We start from the raw sequence: 27,500 nt of genomic DNA, 5'->3' as shown, positions 1-27,500 counted from the left end.
ATGCTACAAAGCATTTAATGTACAATTAGTCAAAACTGACTTTTATTTTACAGTATTTTGTTGTTTCCTACTAGTTTGTATTTGGGTGTCCCGCTTTTCATGGTGGACTTTGTTGTTCTTATTGAGGTGGAGGAAAGGAAGCAGTCGTATTTGGACTCTTATGACATCGTGTTGGTCAACGACGAGACCCTGGACGTTCCCAACGCTGTGCTGCTCTACCTCACCGGAAACAAGTGAAAGCTGAGTTGCCGTCACGCCTTGTTTTTAAAAGCACGGACACTGGATGCTCTTCGCTGCAGGAAGTACTAGACAAAAGTTTAAGTAGGAAATCTTCGTTTGTTTTACTAAAAAAAAAAAAAAAAAAAGCGATGCTGTGTATTTGACTACTCGGCAGGACCATACATACGTACGACATTTTTGCACTCACATAATGTACTTGCAGCCTCCGACACCATGCAAATATGTTCTAATCCTCCACTTCTAGTGACTAACAAGGTGCTACTAAACGTTCAAGCGCACAATACAAAACTATTTCAGACTTTGTGGCACGTCACATTTGTTTACTGCTTTTTATAGTCAATCACCAAGTGTAATATTTCACTCTTTGTTCAAACCTTAAAATGAATAAAAAATTGTTCACCTTTTTTTTTAAACTACAAATCTTTATTTGGCTCACAAAATACATATTCTCCGGACACTTAATTAGGTACACCTGCACCATTTAATACAAGAGTTGCATCGAGAGGTAATCATTTAATGTTTATTGTGAGAGCTATTTAGTGCCATGAGCTGTCAAAATATTGGAGACCGTTCTCACAAAGTAGAATACAGTAAAACATTTTGATACAACTCTTGTACTTATTAATTTCTGTTATCGTACAGCCATTGCATTCAGTTAGTGGCTTTTAGCGATTCTCATCTGACTCAACATCATCACAGCTTGCTGACATTAAAACGCACAACATGTAAAATCACCTCATCAAGTCTTTTTTTACAACTCGTCCCGTTCGGGCTGCTCCTCCGATTGAAGACTGACTTCGTATGCCACGATCTTGCCGTCTTTGTTAAGGTCCTGACTGTTGAACATGTCCTGAATGATGTCGTCTGCTTGGACTCCCGGTCGAAGGCGACCGTTGCCCTGCTGGACTTGGAGCTTGATAAAGGCTGAAAACTAGAGAGGATAATTAAAGGCTGTTGGCCTTCTTTTAAGACCAATTACAGTATTCCAAGGATTCATTCATTCCCTTGGCAAAAGAGGTAAGGAAGACATCTCAGCAACTTAAAAAGGAACTTGTGCAGTACTTCTAGTCAGTACTTGAGCGGTAGCATTTAAAAATTAGAGATCGACCAATATGTTTTTTTCAGGGCTGATACTGATTATTGGTAGTTAAAGAAGTTGATAGCCATGAATATTATACATCAGTAAACAGCTGGACAAAGCTTTAAGTCGTTTTTAAATTACTATTTTTCCCTAAGAAACGTCAGACCAGTAGCGACATGTTTTATACGGCTTTAATGTTGGGGTTAATTTTAGAGATTGACCGATACGTTTTTTACAGGAGCGATACCGATTATTAGTTGTCAAGGAGGCCGATATTTGGAGCTGATATTCATTTGCAGTAAAAGTTATTTAAACATGAATAGTATGTCAGGTTGTTTTTTAACATTATTCTATAGGAAAAGTTGGACCAGTAGCGACAATATTTTATCCGGTGCTAATGTTGTGGTTAATTTAGCAGCAAAAAACATCAGGGGATTTCAAACACCTTTACCTGTTTAAAACGAGCATCAACGTGACATCTACTCAATTTTATAGCACTGTATGGATTTAATACATTGTAAGGTTTCCTCGGGAGAAATACTGAAAAATTGCTAACATTTAAATACAAATTCTGTGCTCCTTCATGCTTATCGTTGAGACATTTTTTTCAAGATGGCCTACATAATTTCTTCCTGGATGTTACAGAAAGTATGAGAATGTGTGAGCTTCTGCCTGCTCATCTGTACTTATATGATAAGTCTCCTATTTATCAAGATATTTACACAAAATTTGGATTTTTGGCATAGATATATTGTCTGTTCTCTTGATGTCTATCCATCTCCGTCGCGTTATTTGTTTGAATCACGGAATATAAAACTTGTTTCAAAATTGTTTTGCGACTGCATTGCTGCATTAGCGAAAACATACAAAACCGGATCGGTAACACGCCAGGAAAGAAGGACAAAAACTGTAAACTGCAAAAATGGAAAGTTTTGACGGGTCAGCTGGGGAGACGTACTTGTACTGTTGGCGACCAGCACTGCAAGAACGGGAGTGGCTACACGAGAGAACATTTCTCACAGGAACTCAAATAAATGCCTGGTTAGATTTCAATATTTATGGAGAATTATTGTCAATGAGTAATTTTTCTTCTTAAATAAACAGAAATTGGGAAAAAGGGAACTTTTCTCATGTAGTGCAAAGGGGCTGGTGCTGAGACTTGCTTATTACTATCTCTGTCATTATTTTGAAAATAATAAATATTGGTCATATTTATATATATTGCATCAGGTGGTGTGGTTCTGTTGTAGTTGTAAAAAAATAAATAAGCTACTTCTACTATTTTTTTTAAAAGGCAGATACCGATATATGTCAAAAATGCCAATTATCGGCCCGGCCAATAATCGGTCGATCCCGACGACTAATCTACAGACAAGATGTTATTAGAGTTTTACCTCCTGCAAAGGGACCTCTCTGTCACCGTTGAGGTCCATGGCGGGGAAGAGCGGGTCTGGGCCATCTCCAAACCACACGAACATGAAACCTTTTGGAACACCTTTCTGTAGCTCTACCAACTCCAGCTGGAAAAAGAGCACTGCGCTCCCAGGAACATCACCGGCTGACCGACCAAAACAAATATTTTTTTACAGCATTAATTCATCCCCAAAAGCATTTTGGCAACTGAGGCAATGAAAACTCAATTTTCATGCTGCTAAAAAATACAATTTTATTTCATTGTACCTCCATTTTCGCCATGTCCCCAGTGGGGTGGTACGACTACTTCTCTGGTCTCGCCCACACACATGCCAATCAATCCTTGCTCCAGACCCGGAATGACCTGCTCGGCCCCCAGCGTGGTGACGGAGGGTGAGTCAAACTGGTCCCTAAAACGAGAGAGCGAGTCAAGTGAAGCTATTATTTGTGGAACCTTCAAAGGAAAACTTCCACGCTTGGAGAGTATGGAAACCTTGAGAGTCATGCAGACATACGTGCTGTTGTCATGGATACGTAAAGATTCCCCGAGTAACAAGGAGCCAGGCAGAGGCAGTGTGCTTCCATGCAGTGTGGCAGAGTGAACATCAGAGGGCGCTCACGAGGAGTACAGCAAGGTGCCGTCCATCAAGGAGCAGTTGTAGCGATACTGCAGCCAGTCGTCCGCCTCGCTCACGCTGTCGCATTCCTGAGGCTTGTGGGTCACTTTGACGTCCACGAGGTCGTCGGGGTTGTGGAAGTCGATGATGTGGATGTCGAAGACCAGCACAGCTGAGCCGGGGATCAGCTCACCTGCAAGGTAACAAATGACTGCATTTTAATCTTTCAAACTCACAAGTCAGCAGAGAATATTGTATTTTGTACTCAGTAATGGGAACGATTTACAATGTCAAGAAGTACAGATTAAGTATACATTAAAAAATAATACTGGTACTACACCAAAAAAGTCGATTACAGTAGGACCTAACACCCAAAAGCATCCCTTCTGTCACTCATAGATGTAACAGTCCCTCTAGAAATGTGCAATGTGGACCATTCAACCAATCCCTGCAAAGTATGCGCCGCCTCCCAACTTTGTCCAATTCCCACAACTCCCACACTATTAACTAGATCCACTCAACGTCCATTGCACCGGTCGCCCAGGGGGGTCCCCCCACATCTGCGGTCCCCTCCAAGGTTTCGCATGGTAGCCCATTGGGTTGAGTTTTTCTTTGCCCTGATGTGGTATCTGAGCAGAGGATGTCATTGTGGCTTGTGCAGCCCTTTGAGACACTCGTGATTTAGGGCTATATAAATAAACTTTGATTGATTGATTGATTGACAACTTCCCCGCACATTTTAGCCAATCAAATTTGCCTTCAAGCACGTCAACGGTTTTATCAAAACTTATGTTCGAGTCTTGTGTAGACCAAGCAGGAACAACAACATGCAACTATAAATCCACTCTTTGTTACTCAAATGGCACAACTGTTGATCTACCAGGTAGCTCAGACCTACTTCCTGTCTTTGACGCTAAGCCTTCTGGGTAATGTAGTCAACACTTAGCAAAACACCAGCACCTGAACTTCCCAGTTTACATGTTTTTGTATATTTGTTTAACCTTTATTTGTCCAGGGTAAGACAATTAGGAACAGATTCTCATTTACAATGCTGACCTCGCAAAGAGGCAACATTTACATGTTTTAGGGACGTTGAAGTAGGGCTGAGCAATATGGCTGAGAACTGTATCACAATATAAAGTGTTTACATCAGTCGATATCAATAATTATTTGTATTTTTTATGACCTATTGAAAGACGAAAAATATATTAAATGTAATTTTTATTTCAAATGTGACCTTCCTCTGATTATAATCCTCAACCATCAAAGCAGAAAGAAAGGAAATGTCAACACAAGCATGGAAAACACTTAAAAATGTCAACAAAATTCTAAAACCACATTAACACTTGACAATAATGTTTTAAAACAAAGGTGCAAAAATATGGAACATGTAAGAAGTGTTTTATAAAGTGTAACAGAATAATGCAAAGTGGATAAATGTACACATAGAAATCTGAGAAGAACAATTTTCTGCAGGTTTAGTGCCAGTGCTAGTGTTACAGCTGTGTAACATTTTATTTGGTCAGTTATTCTTATTTAAGTATGGAAAGGAATTTCTGTTATGCAGTAAATATTTAAAAAATATTATTAGACCAATGACTGTTATTTTAAAGTATCCCATTTGTTATATTTTGTAATTTATTTTATTTCTACAATCTAGTCCCTGTTGTTCTTATATACCGTATTTTTCGGACTATAAGTCGCAGTTTTTTTCATAGTTTGGCCGGGGGTGCGACTTATACTCAGGAGCAACTTATGTGTGAAATTATTAACACATTACCGTAAAATATCAAATAATATTATTTAGCTCATTCACGTAAGAGACTAGACGTATAAGATTTCATGGGATTTAGCGATTAGGAGTGACAGATTGTTTGGTAAGCGTATAGCATGTTCTATATGTTATAGTTATTTGAATGACTCTTACCATAATATGTTACGTTAACATACCAGGCACGTTCTCAGTTGGTTATTTATGCCTCATATAACGTACACTTATTCAGCCTGTTGTTCACTATTTATTTATTTTAAATTGCCTTTCAAATGTCTATTCTTGGTGTTGGGTTTTATCAAATACATTTCCCCAAAAAATGCGACTTATATGTTTTTTTTTCCTTCTTTATTATGCATTTTCGGCCGGTGCAACTTATACTCTGGAGCGACTTATACTCCGAAAAATACGGTACCCGAATAGGGAAAGGACGAGGGTTGAAAAGAAAAGAGGTGAGCGCGGCTGAGGACTATGGTCCGTTTTTGAAAAAAAATAAAAACACTGCCATACTGTCATACTTGCCAACCTTGAGACCTCCAATATCGGGAGGTGGGGTGGGGGGTGGGGGCGTGGTTATTTACAGCTAGAATTCACCAACTCGAGTATTTCATATATATATATATATATATATATATATATTTAGATGGCAGTATTGTCCTGTTTAACTTCTCCGTTCATGATGAGTATATCATTTCGGCCACCGTGTTCAATGGAGAAGTCTGTTCTACATATTTACAGGCAACATACACCTTCCCCTTCGAACTGTCCTGGATGAACTGAAATTCTTGTTTTCAATTCGTTTTTGGAACTTGCAAGCGTATTTCTTCATCTTGCTCGTCGACGGCGTCGCCATGTCTGTAATTTCCTCGTTCTTCTGCTTCGTCTCCTTGTTGTGTGCGCAGTTGTCATACTTGGGGGGGGGGGGGCAGCTTGGCCCTAAACCGGTCAATCCTCGCTTCCTGGGGAAGATCTTCCCTGGCAAGCAATTGGTACTCCAGTACTTGTACCCGGAGGCTGGTCAGGTCCAATCGCAGCTGCGGCAGACTTTTTTTTTTTTTGGGCGTGGCCTCAATACCTTGGAGATTGTCGGGAGAAAATCTCTGTCGGGAGGTTGTCGGGAGAGGCGCTGAATATCGGGATTCTCCCGCTAAAAACGGGAGGGTTGGCAAGTATGGCAGTTGTGCACTCTACTCTCTAAAAGCCCTAGATGTTATGACGTCATTGGGCAGGCAAGCTGTTTATACTGTGGGAAAGCGGACGTGACCCAGTAGAACTGGACAGGTAATTGAATTTTAATCACAATTTCGACTTTGGCTTGTCACGATAATAAAAGTTATATTCGAAGTAACGATAAAAGAGCAGTGCAACATGCATGCAAATTATTGAGATTGTAAAGAAAGGTAAAGCAGATGAGTGGGTAAAAAAGAACTACGGGATCTCACCACTGTTGCTACTATTCATTTGACACGTTAGTATGTCTAATCAATAATCACTGAACTCAACAAAAAAGTAAGGAATTTCCGTGTTAACGTAACCATGGATGGAATCACAGAGTTGGTCGATAAAACAGAATCCGCTATTAAACACAGAACATCAGGGAAATTCTCATGAATGTAAGTGAAATGTTGTCACTGTGAGGAGTTGTTTGGGAAAATAGAGACCCCACCCTGTTTTGTCCTCACTCACCCACACCGTCTCCTCCGTATGCCAGGTGAGGCGGCACCACGACCCTCCTCTTCTCTCCCATGCACAGACCCTGCAGGGCTTCGTCCATGCCTTTGATGATGTAGCCCATACCCACATACGTGTTGTACGTGCTGTTCCTCTGGTAGCTGCCAACACATCCACGTCATCGTCCGTTTTTGCCACACAATCATGTTCGTTTATCACTCAGACCTGGAGTCAAAGGCGGTGCCATCGTGGAAGGTTCCGTTGTAGTGGTAGCGGATGTAATCGCCCACAGTGGTGCGGCGGGCGCATCCTTCGGGGACCTCTTTGACCTCGACGACGAGCTCGTCTTTGGGGTTGAACACATCCACCATCAGCACATCAAATATCAGCGTGGCCTGCGGGGGCACTAGACGTCCTGTTGGGACATTTTAAGTCTCAATTAGCTGATACTTAAGTCAATTATAATTGCAGACTCGGGGTGCCCAAACTTTTTCCACTGAGGGCCACAAATCAGACGATGCGGGGGCCATTTTGGTAGTTTTCACCTTCAAAACCAGTACAATATATATCGTATTTTTTGGACTATAAGTCGCAGTTTTTTTCATAGTTTGGCCGGGGGTGCGACTTATACTCAGGAGCGACTTATGTGTGAAATTATTAACACATTACCGTAAAATATCAAATAATATTATTTAGCTCATTCACGTAAGAGACTAGACCAGGGGTCGGCAACCCAAAATAATGAAAGAGCCATATTGGACCAAAAATACAAAAACAAATCTGGCTGGAGCCGCAAAAAATTAAAAGCCATATTACATGTGTCATGAGATATACATTTAATTAAGAGGACTTCAAGGAAACTAAATGAGCTCAAATATACCTACAAATGAGGCATAATGATGCAATATGTACATATCGCTAGCCTAAATAGCATGTTAGCATCGATTAGCTTGCAGTCATGCAGTGACCAAATATGTCTGATTAGCACTTCACACAAGTCAATAACATCAACAAAACTCACCTTTGTGCACTCATGCACAACGTTAAAAGTTTGGTGGACAAAATGAGACAGAAAAAGAAGTGGCATAAAACACGTCCTAGAAAGTCGGAGAAAGTTATAAATGTAAACAAACTATACGGTGAGTTCAGGGACCGCCAAAATTAGTAGGACAAAACGGCGCTCGCCAAATACTCGAATCAGTGAAGCATGTTTAATACAAACAGTGTGATTTATAACAATTAGGGAGGTTTGTGTCATGTTTGTCCTCCTACAGAAACCATACTAAAACAAAAAAATAGATTTTTTTCCCCCTCATCTTTTTCCATTCTTCATACATTTTTGAAAAATCTCCAGAGAGCCACTAGGGCAGCGCTAAAGAGCCACATGCGGCTCTAGAGCCGCGGGTTGCCGACCCCCGGACTAGACGTATAAGATTTCATGGGATTTAGCGATTAGGAGTGACAGATTGTTTGGTAAACGTATAGCATGTTCTATAAGTTATAGTTATTTGAATGACTTACCATAAAATAAATGATAAATGGGTTATACTTGTATAGCGCTTTTCTACCTTCAAGGTACTCAAAGCGCTTTGACAGTATTTCCACATTCACCCATTCACACACACATTCACACACTGATGGCGGGAGCTGCCATGCAAGGCGCTAACCAGCAGCCATCAGGAGCAAGGGTGAAGTGTCTTGCCCAAGGACACAACGGACGTGACTAGGATGGTAGAAGGTGGGGATTGAACCCCAGTAACCAGCAACCCTCCGATTGCTGGCACGACCACTCTACCAACTTCGCCAAATATGTTACGTTAACATACCAGGCACGTTCTCAGTTGGTTATTTATGCGTCATATAACGTACACTTATTCAGCCTGTTGTTCACTATTCTTTATTTTAAATTGCCTTTCAAATGTCTATTCTTGGTGTTGGGTTTTATCAAATAAATGTCCCCCAAAAATGCGACTTATACTCCAGTGCAACTTATATACGTTTTTTTTCCTTTTTCATTATGCATTTTCGGCCGGTGCGACTTAAACCCCGGATCGACTTATACTCCGAAAAATATGGCACTGTTTTTTTTTTGAAGAACTAGAAAATGCAATTTCGTTAGAAATTGTGTGAATGCTGAAGATCCAAAGCCAAACTGAAGTGCTAACAGTTAGCACGCAGGCCATATGGCGTCAACAAAACAGATAAGCAAAATGATCTAAAAAAAAAAAAAGCTAGCATGCTAACAATAACACTCTTAGTTTTAGCATTAGTGAAATACCACAATATATGACACTGTATACCTGCTAAATTAGCTTAAAAAGCTACCATGTAAAAGTAAATACTAAAACGCTAAAATGCGTCAAGTACCAAAATATATTACTCTAAGGTGCGTGTATACTTGCTAAATTAGCTAGCATGCTATTGTTAGCATGCTAAAATGCTAACTGAAACGTGGGTCAAGTGCCAAAATATGAGGTGTGTACTTGAAAGTGTTTGTTTAAAATGCTAGCATGCTGACGTTAGCATGTATCAAGTACTAAAATATTGAAAAAACAAGACGTTTGCATGCTATTATTAGAATGCTGACGATTGTGCCGGAAGTCGTTAAAAATTTGGCATCTGGCTGCACTTTGGACATTCCTGTTGTAGACAAACTAATATAGGCGTTGCCATGGTGATGCAAAGCTGCCTCGTACCGTGCCCATTCTCTCCGTAAGCCAGGAATGGCGGGATGATGATGACCCTTCTCTCTGTGACACACATTCCCAGCAGGCCCTGCTCCATGCCCTCAATTACATCGCCTTGGCCCAAATAGGTGTCATAGGTCGCATTCTTGTGGCTGAAGTAAACACACACAGTTAGTTGTCGTTTAAGAACACACACACCACACCCACCTGGAGTCAAAGGCTTGTCCGGAGAGCAGGGTGCCGTTGTAATGATAGCGTAGAAAGTCGGACGCCATGGCGGCACGAGTGCATTTTTTAGGTTTGCTGAGCGTGCGGATCTCAACCTTGTCCGCCTTGTTCCATATGTCCAGCAGGAGCACGTCGTACACCAAGACAGCGTCCGCTGGGATGATGCCCCCTTGTGGCACAGCCATGTCAAAGATTAAAGATGGAAAAATACAAACCAAACTATTGCGGGCGCGGAACACTTTGCGATACCTGTTCCTATGCTTCCGAAGGCCAAGTGTGGCGGGACGGTGATCTTGCGGCGCTCGTTCACGCACATGCCCATCAGGCCGCGGTCGACTCCTGTGAGGAGGCGACCCATACCCACCTGACTGATGAAAGCTTTGCCTCGGTCATGACTGCACACAATAACACACACACGTACTGTCAGACTACAGCAAGGTGTCTAAACACATTTCCACTGAGGGCCGCACACTGAAAAATCAAAGCATGCGGGGGCCATTTTGATATTTTTCATTTTCAAAACCAATACAATATATTAGGGGTGTAACGGTACGTGTATTTGTATTGAACCGTTTCGGTACGGGGGTTTCGGTTCGGTTCGGAGGTGTACCGAACGAGTTTCCACACGAACATATTAAGTAGCCGCCTCGGCTTCCTTCTGCCTCTGTTTCTGTCAGTACTAAGGCTGCAGCTAACGATTATTTTTCTATCGATTAATCTATAGATTATTTTTTTCCGATTAATCTATAGATTATTTTTTCCGATTAATCTATAGATTATTTTTCCTTTTACCGATTATTTTTTTATTCAAAATGAAGATGAAAAAATAAATGTAGGCCAGTTTTTTCAAAAGGCATGGCTTTTATTTACAAAAAAAAAAGAAGTATGGCCACTCAGTCAACATTGACAACATGACTAAATATTCTGTAACAATGTAAACATTTAAAACTTTTAACCTTTAACAAAATTAAAAGTAGCTTATTTGCTTTTTAACGTGCAAATATAAAAGTCAACATCCAGTGCAAATCTTAATATTCTGCAATAGTATAAGCATTTCAAAAGTAAAAGTATTGCTTATTTTGCTTTAAAATGTGCAAAAATAAAGATAAACATCCAATACAAAAAAGTGTAAAACGAAATATTCTGTAACAACAGTGTAAACATTTCAACAAAAGTGAAAGTATTGCTTATTTGCTAAAATGTGCAAAAATAAAGATAAACATCCAATACAAAAAAGTGCCAATCTAAATATTCTGGAGTACTGTAAACATTAAGTATTGCTTTTAAAATGTGCAAAATAAACATCCAGTCCAACACAGTACACAATAACCAATTCTACTCATTCCAGTGAGTGACTAACAGTTGTAATGAAGAAAGGTTAGCATGTCTACATGCTCTGGTTCTTTTCTTGTTTACAATATTCCCAGCAGCTGAAAATAGGCGCTCAGAAGGGGTCGATGTGGCTGGAACTAATTAGCCTTCACCTCAAGCCAGGACTGCGAGTGAGCTGAGCTGCAGTTTAAGTTTCTAGAAGGTCAACGGGCTCATAGTGATGTTACTAGTAGTTGACTGGGAGGTGTTTATTATCATTTGGGGAGAGTCCGCTGCCTGATGCTCACCTGCTAAGCACCTATCTGCTCGACGCTGAAGCGCTGACTACATGCGCTCTGAATACACACTGCTGATTGGCTGGTAACGCTCTGAATACGCACTGCTGATTGGCTGATAATGCTGCGTGTGTACCAATCAGATGGTTGTGTGGGTGGGACAATGCTGCGTGCTGAGACAGAGGCAGAAGGAGCGAAGCAGCTTGTTAAGACTTTAGCAGCAAAAGTTAGCTTTAGCTTAGAAACTCGTTCGGTACACCCCCGTACCGAACCGAAAGCCCCGTACCGAAACGGTTCAATACAAAACACGTACCGTTACACCCCTAGGAGATACAAATGACACATTAATGTTTTTGTGTAATGATGACAACGTATGCTCACGCGGACGATTGACTAGTTGATGGTTTTCTTTTCAAATGTTCGTTCATAGCCGTTGTGCTGCTATGATAGGCCATTTACGCTCGACACAGTGTGCATACAACAACATTATTAGGCTGTGTATTGAAATACTTCCACACTTTTGACGACTTTTGGAGTGATTTTTCCCCCTCGCTCGCACCGCTTGCATCGTCTGCTTTGATCGTCTGCTTTGCGCTTCGCCATGACGGTAGTGTGACGTAAATATGCGACGCGTCGACGCACAAGAACGGTGTTGACGTATTTACGTAACCGATGACGTCGACTACGTCGACGCGTCGTTTCAGCCTTAGTCAGTACTCTACACAGCACCCAGCATTGTCCCACCCACACAACCATCTGATTGGTTACAAACAGAGCGGTAACAGCCAATCAGCAGTGCGTATTCAGAGCGCATGTAGTCAGTGCTTAGCGTTTAGCAGGTAAGCATCAGGCAGCGGAATCTCCTCAAAATATAATAAACACCTCCCAGTCAACTACTAGTAACATCACTATAAGCCCGTTGACCTTCTAGAAATATAAAAGGCAGCTCGGTTTGTTCGCAGAACTGGCTTGAGATGAAGGCTAATTCGCTTTTAGCGTAACGTTTGCTCATTTTGCGGTGTGTGTGTTACGGACAGCAAAGCCCTGTCTGTCTGTTATTTCACTTTACCTTTTTCTGTGTTGATTGAGCTGTGTTGAAGCAGGACATTATGTTAAATGAAGAGTTTCTGTCTCTGATAGTTGATATAATAATGTAACTGCATCATAAAGCCTACATGAACTCCATGGTGTTCAGGGATGAATAGTCTCTCCTATTGCTATTGTACCATTTTTTCAGCTATAGTTACATTAATCATTAGTAATGCAGCAGCCTAGTTTTGAATTACAGGGTCCCTGCTATCACATGTTGATAAAAATATAACATTTACATAATAAATCAACTACAGGCTTCCCAAATGCTGTAATAAATTAAACATGATGAGTTGTCTGGAAACTGTTTAAGGTTGCACTTTTTATATGTAGAAGAAAAGTTTTGTCATTTTATTTAATCTGAGCAACAACTTGAGGCAGTTTAATGTTGATTAACGTGGGCAGAATTATTATAGTGTTCCCAATGTTAAAAGGATAAAGCCATTGTTTACAAATTTGGTAAATAACCAAAACATTTATATTTTGTTGTTTTCTTACTGTATCGAAAATGAACCAAACCGTGACCTCTAAACCGAGGTACGTACCGAACCGAAATTTTTGTGTACCGTTACATCCCTACAATATATGTATATGTATATATTTGTTTTTAACATTTAGGGCCCTGCTCAAGCTTGGTCCCAGGAACTCGGAAGGGTCTCAGTCATAAAAATGTAAAAAATAATTCATAAAAAGGCTTAAATCTCTAGATCAAGGATGTCAAACATGCGGCCCGCGGTTTTGATCCGGCCCACGAGATGAGTTTGCAAAGTCTAAAAAGGACCTTTACTTTTAAATGAAAGAAATTGCTGTTCTCAATGTGTCCACTGGATGTCGCAATAGCAACTCGGTTAGGTACACAGTAAAGCGGGGCTGAGGCTCCTCCTCCTTCCACCCATGTAAAACCTGCTTCAAAGTTTTCTCTGTAATGGGCATCAATAAACCAAAGCTACAATCAAGGCTCACGTGCAAGCACTCCAATAACATCCTGACATTGTCTGCCACTCAAGATGTGACAGCTGATATTGATGCACTTGTGAAAGCTAAACCATACCAGCTTTCAGGAGTAAATAAACAATTGGTAACCCCTTAAAATGCTGCATGAAACACTGCACCTTCAAATAATTCTGTGAAAATGTTTGTTCGCTTTCTTTACATTTCCACAGAAGACAGTGTGATTTACTGCTATACTGATAGTCTCTTAAATTCTGTTTGGTTGAAATTGTTCACACATTGCGCAGCTTTTATTTTCTATCAGTACACAATATTGCCTAGAAGGCAGGGACTAACTCAACCCTCTTGAATAGTTTCTACCTCAGTTTGTATGGTCGGCACAGGATTAATACGTGGAAATGACAAATGAGGGTTTTGATACCAAGAGTTTTGATTTATTTTGTACAATCCCATATAGGCTGTGACTGACAGTTTAATGGATCTGTAGATACACTGAAACAAAGTCTAAGAATATTGTGTTCTTCATGGTTTTTGCAACTGCTCCAATTTGTTCCTCAGAATTTTCAGCTAACTAAGTGTTTTGTCAAGAGGATTATTTGTGATATGTACATTTTCAAAATGCTTTGTTCTATTTTGGGCATAAGTAAAACAAACAAAAAAACTGAATCTGTAGTTGTTGTATTGTTAAGGTATTATGCTATGATTTTACCAGTCCGGCCCTAAAATAAAATGAGTTTAACACCCCTCCTCTAGATCAACTTCAGGTCTGTCTGTTGAGATCTAGTAAATTGTGTGTTTTTTTTGTTTTATGCCCTTTTTGTCAAAACCCTGTTTTTTACGGCAAATACACAAAATATCCGACCCCAAGAAACATTTCAAAGTGGAATATTTGATGTAGAGTAATTGGAGCCTTAAATAGGTCAATAAACACATTATTTTTTGAGCAATGACAGTTAAAAAAAAAATCCCACTAAAATTCTTATGATATAGAAGGGCCCACACTCATAAATGTTAACAAATCGTACTTTGTTTTACATTTAACATTCAAGTCTGTTGATCAACTTCAGATCTATCTGTCGCTTATACATTTTTAGTACTTTTTTTAAATGCTCTTTTTGTCCTAAAACTTTTTTTATACGGCAAACAGATAATATGCAATATTTTCCCCAAAAATATTTCAAAGTGGAATATTTTAAATAAAGTAATTGGAACCTTTAATAGGTCAATTATTCATAACATTGATTTTGATTCATTATGTTTTGAGTAGGGATGTCCGATAATGGCTTTTTGCCAATATCCGATATTGTCCAACTCTTAATTACCAATACATATATCAACGATACCGATAAACCGATACCAATATATATAGTCGTGGAATTAACACATTATTATGCCTATGGTGAAGATAAGGTCCTTTTTTAAATAAATTATAAAATAAAATAAGATAAATAAATTAAAAACATTTTCTTGAATAAAAAAGAAAGTAAAACAATACAAAAACAATTACATAGAAACTAATAATTAATGAAAATGAGTACAATTAACTGTTAAAGGTTAGTACTATTAGTGGACCAGCAGCACACACAATCATGTGTGCTTACGGACTGTATCCCTTGCAGACTGTATTGATATATAATGTAGGAACCAGAATATTAATAACAGAAGGAAACAACCCTTTTGTGTGAATGGGGGAGGGAGGTTTTTTGGGTTGGTGCACTAATTGTATGTGTATCTTGTGTTTTTTATGTTGATTTAATAAAAGAAATTTAAAAAACGATACCGATAATTTCTGATATTACATTTTTAAAGCATTTATCGGCCGATAATATCGGCCTGCCGATATTATCGGACATCTGTAATTATAAGTAAAGTAACTGGAACCTTTAATAGGTCAATCATTCATAACATTGATTTTGATTCATTATGTTTTGAGCAATGACAGCTTTAAAGAAAAAACACCTGCATGGCAGCTTTGTGAAGTGAATTATATTTATATAGCGCTTTTCTCTAGTGACTCAAAGCGCTTTTACATAGTGAAACCCAATATGTGTAAGTTACATTTAAACCAGTGTGGGTGGCACTGGGAGCATGTGGGTAAAGTGTCTTGCCCAAGGACACAACGGCAGTGACTAGGATGGCAGAAGCGGGGATCGAACCTGGAACCCTCAAGTTGCTGGCACGGCCGCTCTATCAACCGAGCCATACCGTGTTATTAGAGTCAACCTTGCAACTTTTAATTCTCACATTTCACCTGTTTGCTCTATTATTTTTTAATAGTATCTTTAGACTGTGCCCCAGGCCATTAAAAATGAGCTGAGGACTGCAAATGGCACCTGGGCCGCACATTGGACACGCCTGGACAACATTATCTTACTATCCTCGACCTTTTACTGCTTCTATTGGTGAGCTGGAGCCTATCCCAGCCCTTTGAGACACTTGTGATTTAGGGCTATATAAATAAACATTGATTGATTGATTGATTGACATACAAAGTGTTCGCCTCAAGACATTCCTGACCCATAAGATGCCTGGTATTCTCTGCAGTTCCATAAATTAAAGCCTTATGAGGAAATACTGAGAAAAGTAAAGCCTCAAAAGGTAAAAGTAAAGTTAGTTATCCTCACTTAGGCTTCAGTTGTGTCAGTCTAACCCGGAAGTAACATGTTACACACAGATGTTACAAGTTATCTTAAATTTAAAAAAACCTGGTCGTGCGCATGCGCCTCAAACAACCGCAAAACGTAAACATTTTCTAAATATATACATATATAGAATCAATTTAAAAAACAACAACCTGGAATCAAACGTCCTGCCGTCAGCATTTAAGGTGCCGTTGAAGTGGTAGCGAATAAAGTCCTCGGGTTGGACCTCTCGCGGGCAAACTTTGGGGATGTGGTAGCGGTCCACGACCACGTCCAACATGAACTCGGAGCTGCACCGCACGGCGACGAAATGGAGGACGAACAGCAGCGGCGGAAACATCCCGAGGTTGTTTAAGGGGGAACCGAGGAAGTCCAGTCTGCCGAGGTAGCAGAACCGAACCACCCGAGACACGCCACTGCGGTCAGGGACATTCGTGTAGAACATGACATGATGAAACAAACTAGTTCCTGTAGCAAATTCCAAAATAATACACATTTAAAAAACAACATTGACGATTACGGTCTGTAAACACGTTAAATTAAATACATTCGCGGATTATTTCGGATTACATGCACATTTTATAAAATACGTTAATTTAAGTACACAAAGTAGAATGCCACTGCGGTATATGTTGGTGGTAAACCCGTCCTTGTTTTATTTTGAAAGAAACCATTATAACATCCCCTTTGGTCCACAAGCGTGAAGCGCTGAAGGGGGAGTGGTCATCTGAACCCCCACCCACTTATGTTGGAATGGTGCAAACGTGTACATGAACACAACTCCCAGAGTCCTTCCATGCCCTCCTCCAAAAATATATAAAATGATGCCGCCAATCTCCTTAATCAGTGCACATGCTTCTACTGTGTCACCTGGATCAGGTTCACTCAGGTCGAAAGATTGATTGAGACTTTTATTAGTAGATTGCACAGTACAGTACATATTCCGTACAATTGACCACTAAATGGTGACACCCGAATACGTTTTTCAACTTGTTTAAGTCGGGGTCCACGTTAATCAATTCATGGTAAAGATGGCAGAACAGACTATATCTCAATAATGTTTACAACTGAACTCTTTGCCTTTTCAACATGTCTCAACCTGACAGATTGCTTGGAATGAAGGGAAAATATAAAGATAACTGTCTGTTAGTTTCAAAAAGTGTTTCCCCCCCCCAGTATTACTACCTTATTAATTCATTAAACATGAGGAAACTTCTTCCAGATTTCACATTCCAGGGTTTAAATGGGTATTCCAGCCGTGTTTCTTTTTGTAGTCAAGCTAAACAGCTAACACTGTATAAACCGGAAACCAGAGACTACATTCAAAGCTGTGGTTGAATTTTTTTAATTTAGTTTTCCATCCATCCATTTTCTACCGCTTGTCCCTTTTGGAGTCGCGGGGGGTGCTGGAGCCTATCTCAGCTGCATTCGGGCGGAAGGCGGGGTACGCCCTGGACAAGTCGCCACCTCATCACAGGGCCAACACAGATAGACAGACAACATTCACACACTAGGGCCAATTTAGTGTTGCCAATCAACCTATCCCCAGGTGCATGTCTTTGGAGGTGGGAGGAAACCGGAGTACCCGGAGGGAACCCACGCAGTCACGGGGAGAACATGCTAACTCCACACAGAAAGATCCCGAGCGCAGGATCGATTGATTGATTGATTGATTGAAACTTGTATTAGTAGATTGCACAGTACAGTACATATTCCGTACAATTGACCACTAAATGGTAACACCCGAATAAGTTTTTCAACTTGTTTAAGTCGGGGTCCACGTAAATTGATTCATGATACAGATATATACTATCATCATAATACAGTCATCACACAAGATAATCATCAGAGTATATACATTGAATTATTTACATTATTTACAATCCGGGGTGTGGGATGTGGAGGGGGGCGGGGTTAGGTTTGGTTGATATCAACACTTCAGTCATCAACAATTGCATCATCAGAGAAATGGACATTGAAACAGTGTAGGACTGACTTGGTAGGATATGTACAGCAAGTAGTGGACATGGAGAGAGAGAGATCAGAAAGCATAAGAATAAGTATCTACATTTGATTATTTACATTTGATTATTTATAATCCGGGGAGGTGGGATGTGGAAGGGAGGGTAGGGTGTTAGTTTAGGGTTGAAGTTGCCTGGAGGTGTTTTAGTGCGGTTTTGAAGGAGGATAGAGATGCCCTTTCTTTTACACCTGTTGGGAGTGCATTCCACATTGATGTGGCATAGAAAGAGAATGAGTTAAGACCTTTGTTAGATCGGAATCTGGGTTTAACGTGGTTAGTGGAGCTTCCCCTGGTGTTGTGGTTATGGCAGGCCTGGCCCTAACCAATCTGGCGCCCCCCCCCCCACTTCGGCAGTGAAGTGTATATACTCACAAGAAACCGAATAGCTTTGTCTTTGACCTTTTTTTTTACTTAAAGAAAGCAAATTAACATATTATATGAGAATGTTATGTTATGATTATCTTTAACCGAATCACAGCAGTGCTCAAATTAAAAAACAGCATTCCCTCTCATGTGATATTGCTTAATTAACATTAATGATGTGCACTTTAACGACTAGGCTTACAACTATACCTAATATATAAAGGCGTGGAAAAGTGACTATTACCTGCAGGGCAAACATTAGCTAACCAGAAGGCAATAACAATGTAAACAAAAAACACCTGCTTAAAAGATCTAATACAAATGTCCCTGAGGAATGTAAGGTGGGAGTACTGGAATTACCTAACGTTACATTATTATTTTCCATAACAATTTAGCCCCCTCCACAATATTAACCCGACGTTAAAACAGAACTAGCTATTTATTGATGAGCAATTGCCGAATCATGTAACATTAGCTTAATGCTAAAAAGCCAGGTTACTATCACATTCTGTAACAGACAAATAATTTCATGTAGGCTAACGTTACCTACCTGCTACCTCTGTCTTTTTCTCGTTTCTCCTCCTCTTCTTTTCTCTTTTTTCTTCCCTGGGCACCTGACAGTTTTGGCCGTTTTGACATCTTGTGTTGATTTTTTGATGTGGTAAGAGTCATGATACGGGAAGGGAGGGGGCGCACCGTGCGGGGGTGGGGGGGGGGGGGGGGATGGGGAGTGGGGGGGTGTAATGTTGTAACAAATAATATTTCTATTAAATAGGCTTTACTTTGCATTTTAATTAACGTGGGATTATTTTTTGTATTTAGAAATAATAGTACCAACTTTTTTTTTTCTCCAACATTTGTGGCACTGGCGTGGCGCCCCCTGATGGACGGCGCCCTTAGCATTTGCCTATACGGCCTATGCCACGGGCCGGCCCTGGGTTATGGCGGTCATTTACGTTAAGGAAGTAGTTTGAACCCAAGACCTTCGTATTGTGAGGCAGACGCCTAATATTTTTTATTATTTTGATTTAATAATATTTAATGCTCTCTTTATTTGCTTTTGTTTTCTTTCCTTTGACTGTTGTGTGAATTATAAATGTATGTTTGTTGTTCAATAAAAAAAATAAAAAAAGCTATTGAATAAGTCTCGTTCAGGATAACTGCAATAATTTCCGTCTGTACTTATTTTAGGAGTGCAATAAAATGCATATTTTAGCGATAATCACAACAAATTGTCGTGTGAGTTTTTAAACAGGTAAATCAACAGAGCTTTTATTTCGAAAGCTTTAACCGGATATCATTGCGTTTGACGGTCCAGCATGACGCGTCTCGGCTGCCTACGTGCACACAACTTTTTTTCCCTTGGAACCAGACGCGCGACCCCCGTCCCGGAGCGACGATGCTCCCGCACAGCGAGGCGGTGGTAGCGGCTTCTGCTTCGGCCTTCCTCCTCCTCCTCCTCTGCGCGGTGGCGGAGGCCCAGTACGAGAAGTACAGCTTCAAGAGTTTCCCCGCCGAGGACGTAGTGCCGCTGGACGCCGCCTACAACCACGCGTTGGAACAGTACGCGGCGCACAACTGGGCGGAGAGCATCAAGTACTTGGAGTTCAGCCTCAGGCTCCACCGGCTGCTGCGGGACAGCGAGACCTTCTGCGGCCGCAACTGCAGCACCGTGAGCCGGGCGAAGGACGAGGAGGAGGATGAGGAGGACGGCAGCCTGCGCGTCGTGCGCCACATCCTGCTGAGGGCGGCTTGCTTGAAGAAGTGCAAGGCGAACTTTCCGGTGTTTACACTCGCACACCCGCGGAGGGACGTGCTGGAGAGCTTCGAGAAAAGAACCCCGTATCGATACATCCAGTATGCCTACTACCAGGTGAGAAGTGCGCATGTGCCACAACTTCCCAACTACATAGCCTTAAGCACCGCCGCCGTGTTTGAGGCTTGGAAAGTTCTAGTCAGGCAGTTAGTCGACCTCCTGTGGGGCAATTAGTTGAGTCTGTGCCACGTCTCTTGCTGTGTTACCTCCGCTAACAAACCCGCCATTCTCCTCCTACTTCTTCTAGGACACTTCTTTAGGTACAGTGAAGAAAGAAAATAAAAATGACAAAGGAAGTCTGTCGTTTTAATCAACTGCAGAGAGTAGCAGGCGTCTATTAGGGGAAGGCATGTGTTGGTTCAGATGCAATATTAACCCATAAATGGCAACACCTAATTAAAATAGGAGGTGTCTCCATCCAACTTTTTCTCTTCTGATACTTACAGTATATTGGAGCTTTGCGTATTGGACGATACCAATATTGAGTGTAGAGATGTCGATGAATGCTTTAAAATGTAATCTCTGAAATTATCTGTATCGTTTTTTTTATTTTATTAAATCAACATAAAAAATAGGGATGTCCAGTAATGAATTTTGCCGATATCCGATAATGTCCAACTCTTTAATTACCGATACCGATATCGATACTGTATACTATAAATTAATAAAAACGTGGATGATGCCAGGCTGCTGATATCGTATCCAATCAATTAGGGATTGTAAATAATGTAAATAATTCAATGTGATTATCTTGTGTGATGACTGTATTATGATGATAGTATATATGATAGTATATATCTGTATCATGAATCAATTTAAGTGGACCCCGACTTAAACAAGTTGAAAAACTTATTCGGGTGTTACCATTTAGTGGTCAATTGTACGGAATATGTACTTCACTGTGCAACCTACTAATAAAAGTCTCAATCAATCAATCAATCAATGTCCAATAATGGCTTTTTGCCGATATCCGATATTGTCCAACTCTTTAATTACAGATACAGATATCAACCGATACCGATATATACAGTCGTGGAATTAACACATTATTATGCCTAATTTGGACAACCATGCAGGTATGGTGAAGATAAGGTCATTTTTTTTTTTTAATTAATAAAATAAAATAAGATAAATAAATTAAAAACATTTTCTTGAATAAAAAAGAAAGTAAAACAATATAAAAACAGTTACATAGAAACTAGTAATTAATGAAAATGAGTAGAATTAACTGTTAAAGGTTAATACTAATAGTGGACCAGCAGCACGCACAATCATGTGTGCTTACGGACTGTATCCCTTGCAGACTGTATTGATATATATTGATATATAATGTAGGAACCAGAATATTAATAACAGAAAGAAACAACCCTTTTGTGTGAATGAGTGTAAATGGGGGAGGGAGGTTTTTTGGGTTGGTGCACTAATTGTAAGTGTATCTTGTGTTTTTTATGTTGATTTAATAAAAAAAATAAAAAATAAAAAAACAGATACCGATAATAAAAAAAACGATACCGATAATTTCCGATATTACATTTTAAAGTATTTATCAACCGATAATATCGGCACACATCTGTAATAAAAAACACAAGATACAATTAGTGCACCAACCCAAAAAACCTCCCTCCCCCATTTACACTCATTCACACAAAAGGGTTGTTTCTTTCTGTTATTAATATTCTGGTTCCTACATTATATATCAATATATATCAATACAGTCTGCAAGGGATACAGTCCGTAAGCACACATGATTGTGCGTGCTGCTGGTCCACTATTAGTATTAACCTTTAACACTTAATTTTACTCATTTTATTAATTACTAGTTTCTATGTTACTGTTTTTTATATTGTTTTACTTTCTTTTTTATTAAAGAAAATGTTTTTTATTTATATATTTTATTTTATAAATAAAAAAAAAAGGACCTTATCTTCACCATACCTGGTTTTCCAAATTAGGCATAATAATGTGTTAATTCCACAACTTTATATATCGGTATCGGTTGATATCGGTATTGGTAATTAAAGATTTGGACAATATCGGAATATCGGATATCGGCAAAAAGCCATTATCGGACATCCCTAATTGATTGGATACGATATCAGCAGCCTGGCATCATCCATACTTTTATTAATTTATAGTATACAGTATCGATTCCCGGTACCTGCGAAACCATTCTGTGTATTAATAAATATTAATTGTTTTTTGATAATAAAATCTCTTTCTAATTGCAATGTTTAAAAAGGAGATAATTATGATAATTTCTGTCCAGTTGTAGTATCTTGTTTTATTATCAGATCAGCTATTTGAATACAAAGTCTCCCTACTAACCCACCAGTGCCTCCATAGAAATGCCCCCCCTCTACCTCAAAGAACTACTCACCCCCAAATCCTCCACACGACACCTCCGCTCCGGACAGGCTAACCTCCTCCAACCTCCGAGGACAAAGCTACGAACAACGGGAGACCGGGCTTTCTGCTCCGCCGCTCCCAGTCTGTGGAACGCTCTCCCTGACCACCTGAGGGCACCACAGACTGTGGATGCTTTTAAAAAAGGCTTAAAAACCCTTCTTTTAAAGATATATGCATACTAGTTCTAGCTATTAGGCTGTTCTAGTTTTTATTTGTATTTATTTTTTATTATCTTTTTATTTTAATTTTTTTTAATACACTGTAGCACTTTGAGGTGGTTTACTCAATGTAAAGTGCTTTTTTACAAATAAAATCTATTATTATTATTATTATTTGCAGGTATGACATTAAATTGCAGTTGCAAGTCCAAGATGTTAGATGGCAGTAGTGTATAGCTTATGGTACGTTCAGTCTTTGCTCTCTGTTGCGCCCTACAATGTGTAAATACTATAAGTGTTGTACTTATAGTGGAACCTCGATTTACAAACGCCTCTATTTGCGTCCTTTTCGGTTTACGAATGCTTACATCGCACATAATATGCCTCTGTGTGCGGACCCATGTACTGGCGTACGAATGCTTCATTCATTTATTCATTCATTCATTATGTGTGCCGCTGGAAGCCTTATGGATCTTAGTTGTACTTTCCATTAACACATTTTTAGAGGTCTTAAAATGCCATGCAAAATGGCTAATGCTAATCAGTAACATGTCAACAGCAAATACAATTTATATTAGCAGCAAGCCAGAGCATTTTTTTGTTGTCAATTCCTTTGTTGACATTGGAAATTGCAAAATTACCTTGAGGTAGTTTGGCGGAGTGTGCTCTCAGTGCTGCTGGAGTGAGCAACTGGGCGTGACGTCACATGCAACTCAGATACCAAAACATGGCACCGTTGGAATTTTACGTCAATCAATGCCAAATAGGACCAGTGGGATTCCTTTGGTACTCATCCTTAAACACAATAAATGTAGGTATGAAAAAACTAACCTATTTGTTATTAACTGTGTAGAATGGACTTATGCTGTCTTTAAGTTTAAGCGGAGTGGCAATTGCTTTGTCATTGTTTTTTCGAATGCAGTAAGTTAAATGATGTGGACACGTTTGTTACTGGATACTTTCTCATACGCTTCTGCCTTGGAGACTTTGTGTAAGGGCCGTTTTACACTGCAATATTGTTTAATAAATATTAGGTATGTCTCGCTTGTGTGCTTAGTCGTTGTGTAGCTGCTCCCATCTAGTAGCTTAGCCGTGTTTACCTTTTGTAAATGACTCGACTAAAACAGAAGAACGGATCAAACTCGTGTGCTTCTTGGAGGACATTTAGATGATAACTGGCCTTGCACAAGTAGACACGCTGCGACTGCTTGTATCGGACATTTTACATGCAAGCGATACTTGTGATATCGGACCGATAATACCTTTGGATTGGGACACTCCTTATGAAAATAATATGTTGTAGTATTATATGTATTGCAACTGTAAATGCTGGAATTATCAATGGGCTGTTTATTTCACTAAAAGTGCAAAAGACCAGGTGTTGATTAGAAACAGACGATAATTACATTTTTTAGACATGAGCAATGATTTGGGGTGCGTGAGAAAGTGGATTTTAAGTGGTTTAGTTGCAATGAAAACGGCAATGCTTTTTGTTCCTCAGCTCAACAACGTGGAGAAGGCGGTGTCCGCGGCCCACACCTTCCTGAAAAAGAACCCCGATGACCCCTCCCTCAAAAAAAATATGAAGCACTACAAGACGCAGATAGACGTGGACGAGTATCTCATCGACCACGAGGAGCAGCCCTACGAGGTTCGGACCAAAACAACAAAAACAAAACATTGGTCGTTGAATTGTTGCGTTGTCGGTTCCAGAGTGTGTTTGAGAAGAGTGTGACGCTCTACAACAACGGAGACTTCAGCAGCAGCGCTCGCCACATGGAGAGCGCCATCAGCGCCTACATGGACGTCTACGCGCTGTGCCTGGACGGCTGTGACGGCTCCTACGAGATTTTAGAGTTCAAGGATTTCTATCCCACGCTGGCAGGTACGTGTGCGCACACACACCCGCACACTGCAGTTAAGAATCCAGCAGAGGGCGCTGTCTCACAAGTCAATTGGCACAATGTTTTCCAGCAGGAAGAAGCTTCAACAAGAGGCGGTGTGTGTGTAACTGCACGCTTTGTAAATTTAATACTTTTTACTGTGTTTCTGAAATGTGTAAAACTGAATTTAAAATATGTTTTATTAACTGTGAGACACATTTTAGGTTGGAGTTTAAAAAATAGTCATTTCGGCGTGGCGAGGTTGGTAGAGTGGCCGTGCCAGCAATCGGAGGGTTGCTGGTTACTGGGGTTCAATCCCCACCTTCTACCATCCTAGTCATGTCCGTTGTGTCCTTGGGCAAGACACTTCACCCTTGCTCCTGATGGCTGTTGGTTAGCGCCTTGCATGGCAGCTCCCGCCATCAGTGTGTGAATGTGTGTGTGAATGGGTGAATGTGGAAATACTGTCAAAGCGCTTTGAGTACCTTGAAGGTAGAAAAGCGCTATACAAGTATAACCCATTTATAATTTTCAGGGATTTGTTTTGCTTTAATTAGCAAAGGTTTTGGAACGTAACCCCCGCAAATAGTGAGATGTACTATATTATTATTATTTCTTAAATAATATACACTATAATTAATAATATTTTATAATTATAAACTTTGCAATTTTTCTGAATAAATGTTTTTAATTTATATTTTATATTCTTTTATTATATTTAAGTCATTTTATTTAGGTTTATTTTTGGTTGTATTTTTTGATATTATGCTACATGGAATACAAACATTTAAATTTTGTATCTTTATTTGTAATTTAAAAAAATATATTGATAGTTTAATAAAATATTACATATTCATAAATACAAATGATTCATTTTACATCTCTAGGGGCTCTCCTCAAATAAATTCAAACATAACATGTAATTACATTTTATATTATCAAATTTTATTTATATTATGATGTTTAATACTACATATTCTATTCATAATTATTCATCATTAATTCCACATCTTAAAGGGCTGTCCTCAATAAATAAATTCAAACATAACATGTAATTACATTTTATATTATCAAATTTTATTTATATTATGATAGTTTAATTAATACTACATATTCTATTCATAAATAATTCCACATCTTAAAGGGCTGTCCTCAAATAAATTCCAATATAAGTATCATGTAATAAAATTTTTATATTATCACATTTTGTTTATATTATGATAGTTTAAATGCTACATGTTATATTAATAATTATTCATCATTAATTCCACATCTCAAAGGGCTATCCTCAATGAATAATATCCAATATCAGTACCATGTAATTACATTTTAGTATTATCACATTTTATGTACATATTATTAGTATATTATGGTTATTGGAAAATATTGCATTTTACATTGAATACATTATTTATTCATATTTTATATTATATATTTGATGTTATGATCCATGGAATACAAACTATTTTTAGAAATATATTTAGTTTATGTAATAAAGTAATGAATTTTATATTCATAATTAAAATGGTATTCTACATCTCAAAGGAATCTCCTCAAATTTAAATGTATTATTTTAATATGATCATATTTTTTACTTATATTATTTTGATAGTTCATTAAATACTACATATTAATAAGCATTATTATTATATATACAAATTATTAATTCCACATCTCAAATTCTAATGTATATATATTATATTTTATTTATATTATTATTATTTTGATAGTTAATTAAATTGTTTAATATTACATCACATATATGAATAATAATACAAATATATATATATATATATATATATATTATATACATATATATATATATTATATATATATATATATATATTATATACATATATATATACATATATATATATATATATATATATATATATATATATATATATATATATATATATATATATATATATATATATATATATATATATATATATATATATATATATAATATATAAATAAATTATTAATTCCACATCTCAAAGGGCTATCCTCAGTAAATAAATTCAAATGTACACTACCGTTCAAAAGTTTGGGGTCACCCAAACAATTTTGTGGAATAGCCTTCATTTCTAAGAACAAGAATAGACTGTCGAGTTTCAGATGAAAGTTCTCTTTTTCTGGCCATTTTGAGCGTTTGAATTGACCCCATAAATGTGATTCTCCAGAAACTCAATCTGCTCAAAGGAAGGTCAGTTTTGTAGCTTCTGTAACGAGCTAAACTGTTTTCAGATGTGATAATGATAAATGGGTTGTACTTGTATAGCGCTTTTCTACCTTCAAGGTACTCAAAGCGCTTTGACAGTATTTCCACATTCACCCATTCACACACCCATTCACACACTGATGGAGGGATGATTGCACAAGGGTTTTCTAATCATCAATTAGCCTTCTGAGCCAATGAGCAAACACATTGTACCTTTAGAACACTGGAGTGATAGTTGCTGGAAATGGGCCTCTATACACCTATGTAGATATTTCACCAAAAACCAGACATTTGCAGCTAGAATAGTCATTTACCACATTAGCAATGTATAGAGTGTATTTCTTTAAAGTTAAGACTAGTTTAAAGTTATCTTCATTGAAAAGTACAGTGCTTTTCCTTCAAAAATAGGGACATTTCAATGTGACCCCAAACTTTTGTATATACAGTATATCATTGTCATTTTCATATGATCATATTTTATTCATATTATTATTATTATGATAGTTAAATAGTTCATAAAAAAAAAAAAAAAATACATATATATATATATATATATATATATATATATATATATATATATATATATATATATATATATATATATATATATATATATATATATATATATAT

General features: G+C 38.5%; 3 protein-coding genes across 5 annotated transcripts in view; 2 read left to right on the top strand and 1 right to left on the bottom strand.

The window, feature by feature from the left end:
- The window catches only part of LOC133651892 (7-methylguanosine phosphate-specific 5'-nucleotidase-like), a 21,365-nt gene extending 20,712 nt beyond the window's left edge, over window positions 1–653 (top strand). The window contains exon 10 of the mRNA XM_062050105.1: window positions 127–653. Coding sequence (XP_061906089.1) covers window positions 127–237 — 111 coding nt within the window. The 3' untranslated portion in view covers window positions 238–653. The remainder of the gene's footprint in view (window positions 1–126) is intronic.
- The window catches only part of fkbp10a (FKBP prolyl isomerase 10a), a 31,750-nt gene continuing 4,576 nt past the window's right edge, over window positions 327–27,500 (bottom strand). The window contains exons 1-10 of one of the 3 annotated variants that reach the window (XM_062050102.1): window positions 16,150–16,470; window positions 9,958–10,103; window positions 9,688–9,877; window positions 9,490–9,632; window positions 7,019–7,139; window positions 6,809–6,954; window positions 3,355–3,544; window positions 3,002–3,144; window positions 2,716–2,879; window positions 327–1,171 (exon numbers count right to left, since the gene is read on the bottom strand). In XM_062050102.1, coding sequence (XP_061906086.1) covers window positions 992–1,171; window positions 2,716–2,879; window positions 3,002–3,144; window positions 3,355–3,544; window positions 6,809–6,954; window positions 7,019–7,139; window positions 9,490–9,632; window positions 9,688–9,877; window positions 9,958–10,103; window positions 16,150–16,442 — 1,716 coding nt within the window. In that variant the 5' untranslated portion in view covers window positions 16,443–16,470 and the 3' untranslated portion in view covers window positions 327–991. Of the gene's footprint in view, window positions 1,172–2,715; window positions 2,880–3,001; window positions 3,145–3,354; window positions 3,545–6,808; window positions 6,955–7,018; window positions 7,209–9,489; window positions 9,633–9,687; window positions 9,878–9,957; window positions 10,104–16,149; window positions 16,471–27,500 lie in introns of those variants that run through there. The other 2 variants (XM_062050101.1, XM_062050103.1) reach the window with 2 other exon arrangements.
- p3h4 (prolyl 3-hydroxylase family member 4 (inactive)) overlaps window positions 19,719–27,500 on the top strand; it is a 12,643-nt gene continuing 4,861 nt past the window's right edge. The window contains exons 1-3 of the mRNA XM_062050104.1: window positions 19,719–20,256; window positions 24,265–24,414; window positions 24,477–24,648. Of these exons, the coding sequence (XP_061906088.1) occupies window positions 19,783–20,256; window positions 24,265–24,414; window positions 24,477–24,648 (796 nt within the window). The 5' untranslated portion in view covers window positions 19,719–19,782. The remainder of the gene's footprint in view (window positions 20,257–24,264; window positions 24,415–24,476; window positions 24,649–27,500) is intronic.

Source organism: Entelurus aequoreus, linkage group LG06 (assembly GCF_033978785.1).
Source record: "Entelurus aequoreus isolate RoL-2023_Sb linkage group LG06, RoL_Eaeq_v1.1, whole genome shotgun sequence".
NCBI classification, from domain to species: Eukaryota; Metazoa; Chordata; class Actinopteri; order Syngnathiformes; family Syngnathidae; genus Entelurus; species Entelurus aequoreus.
The sequence above is the reverse complement of the archived record's forward strand: the minus strand, read 5'-3'. Positions and strand labels throughout refer to the sequence as shown.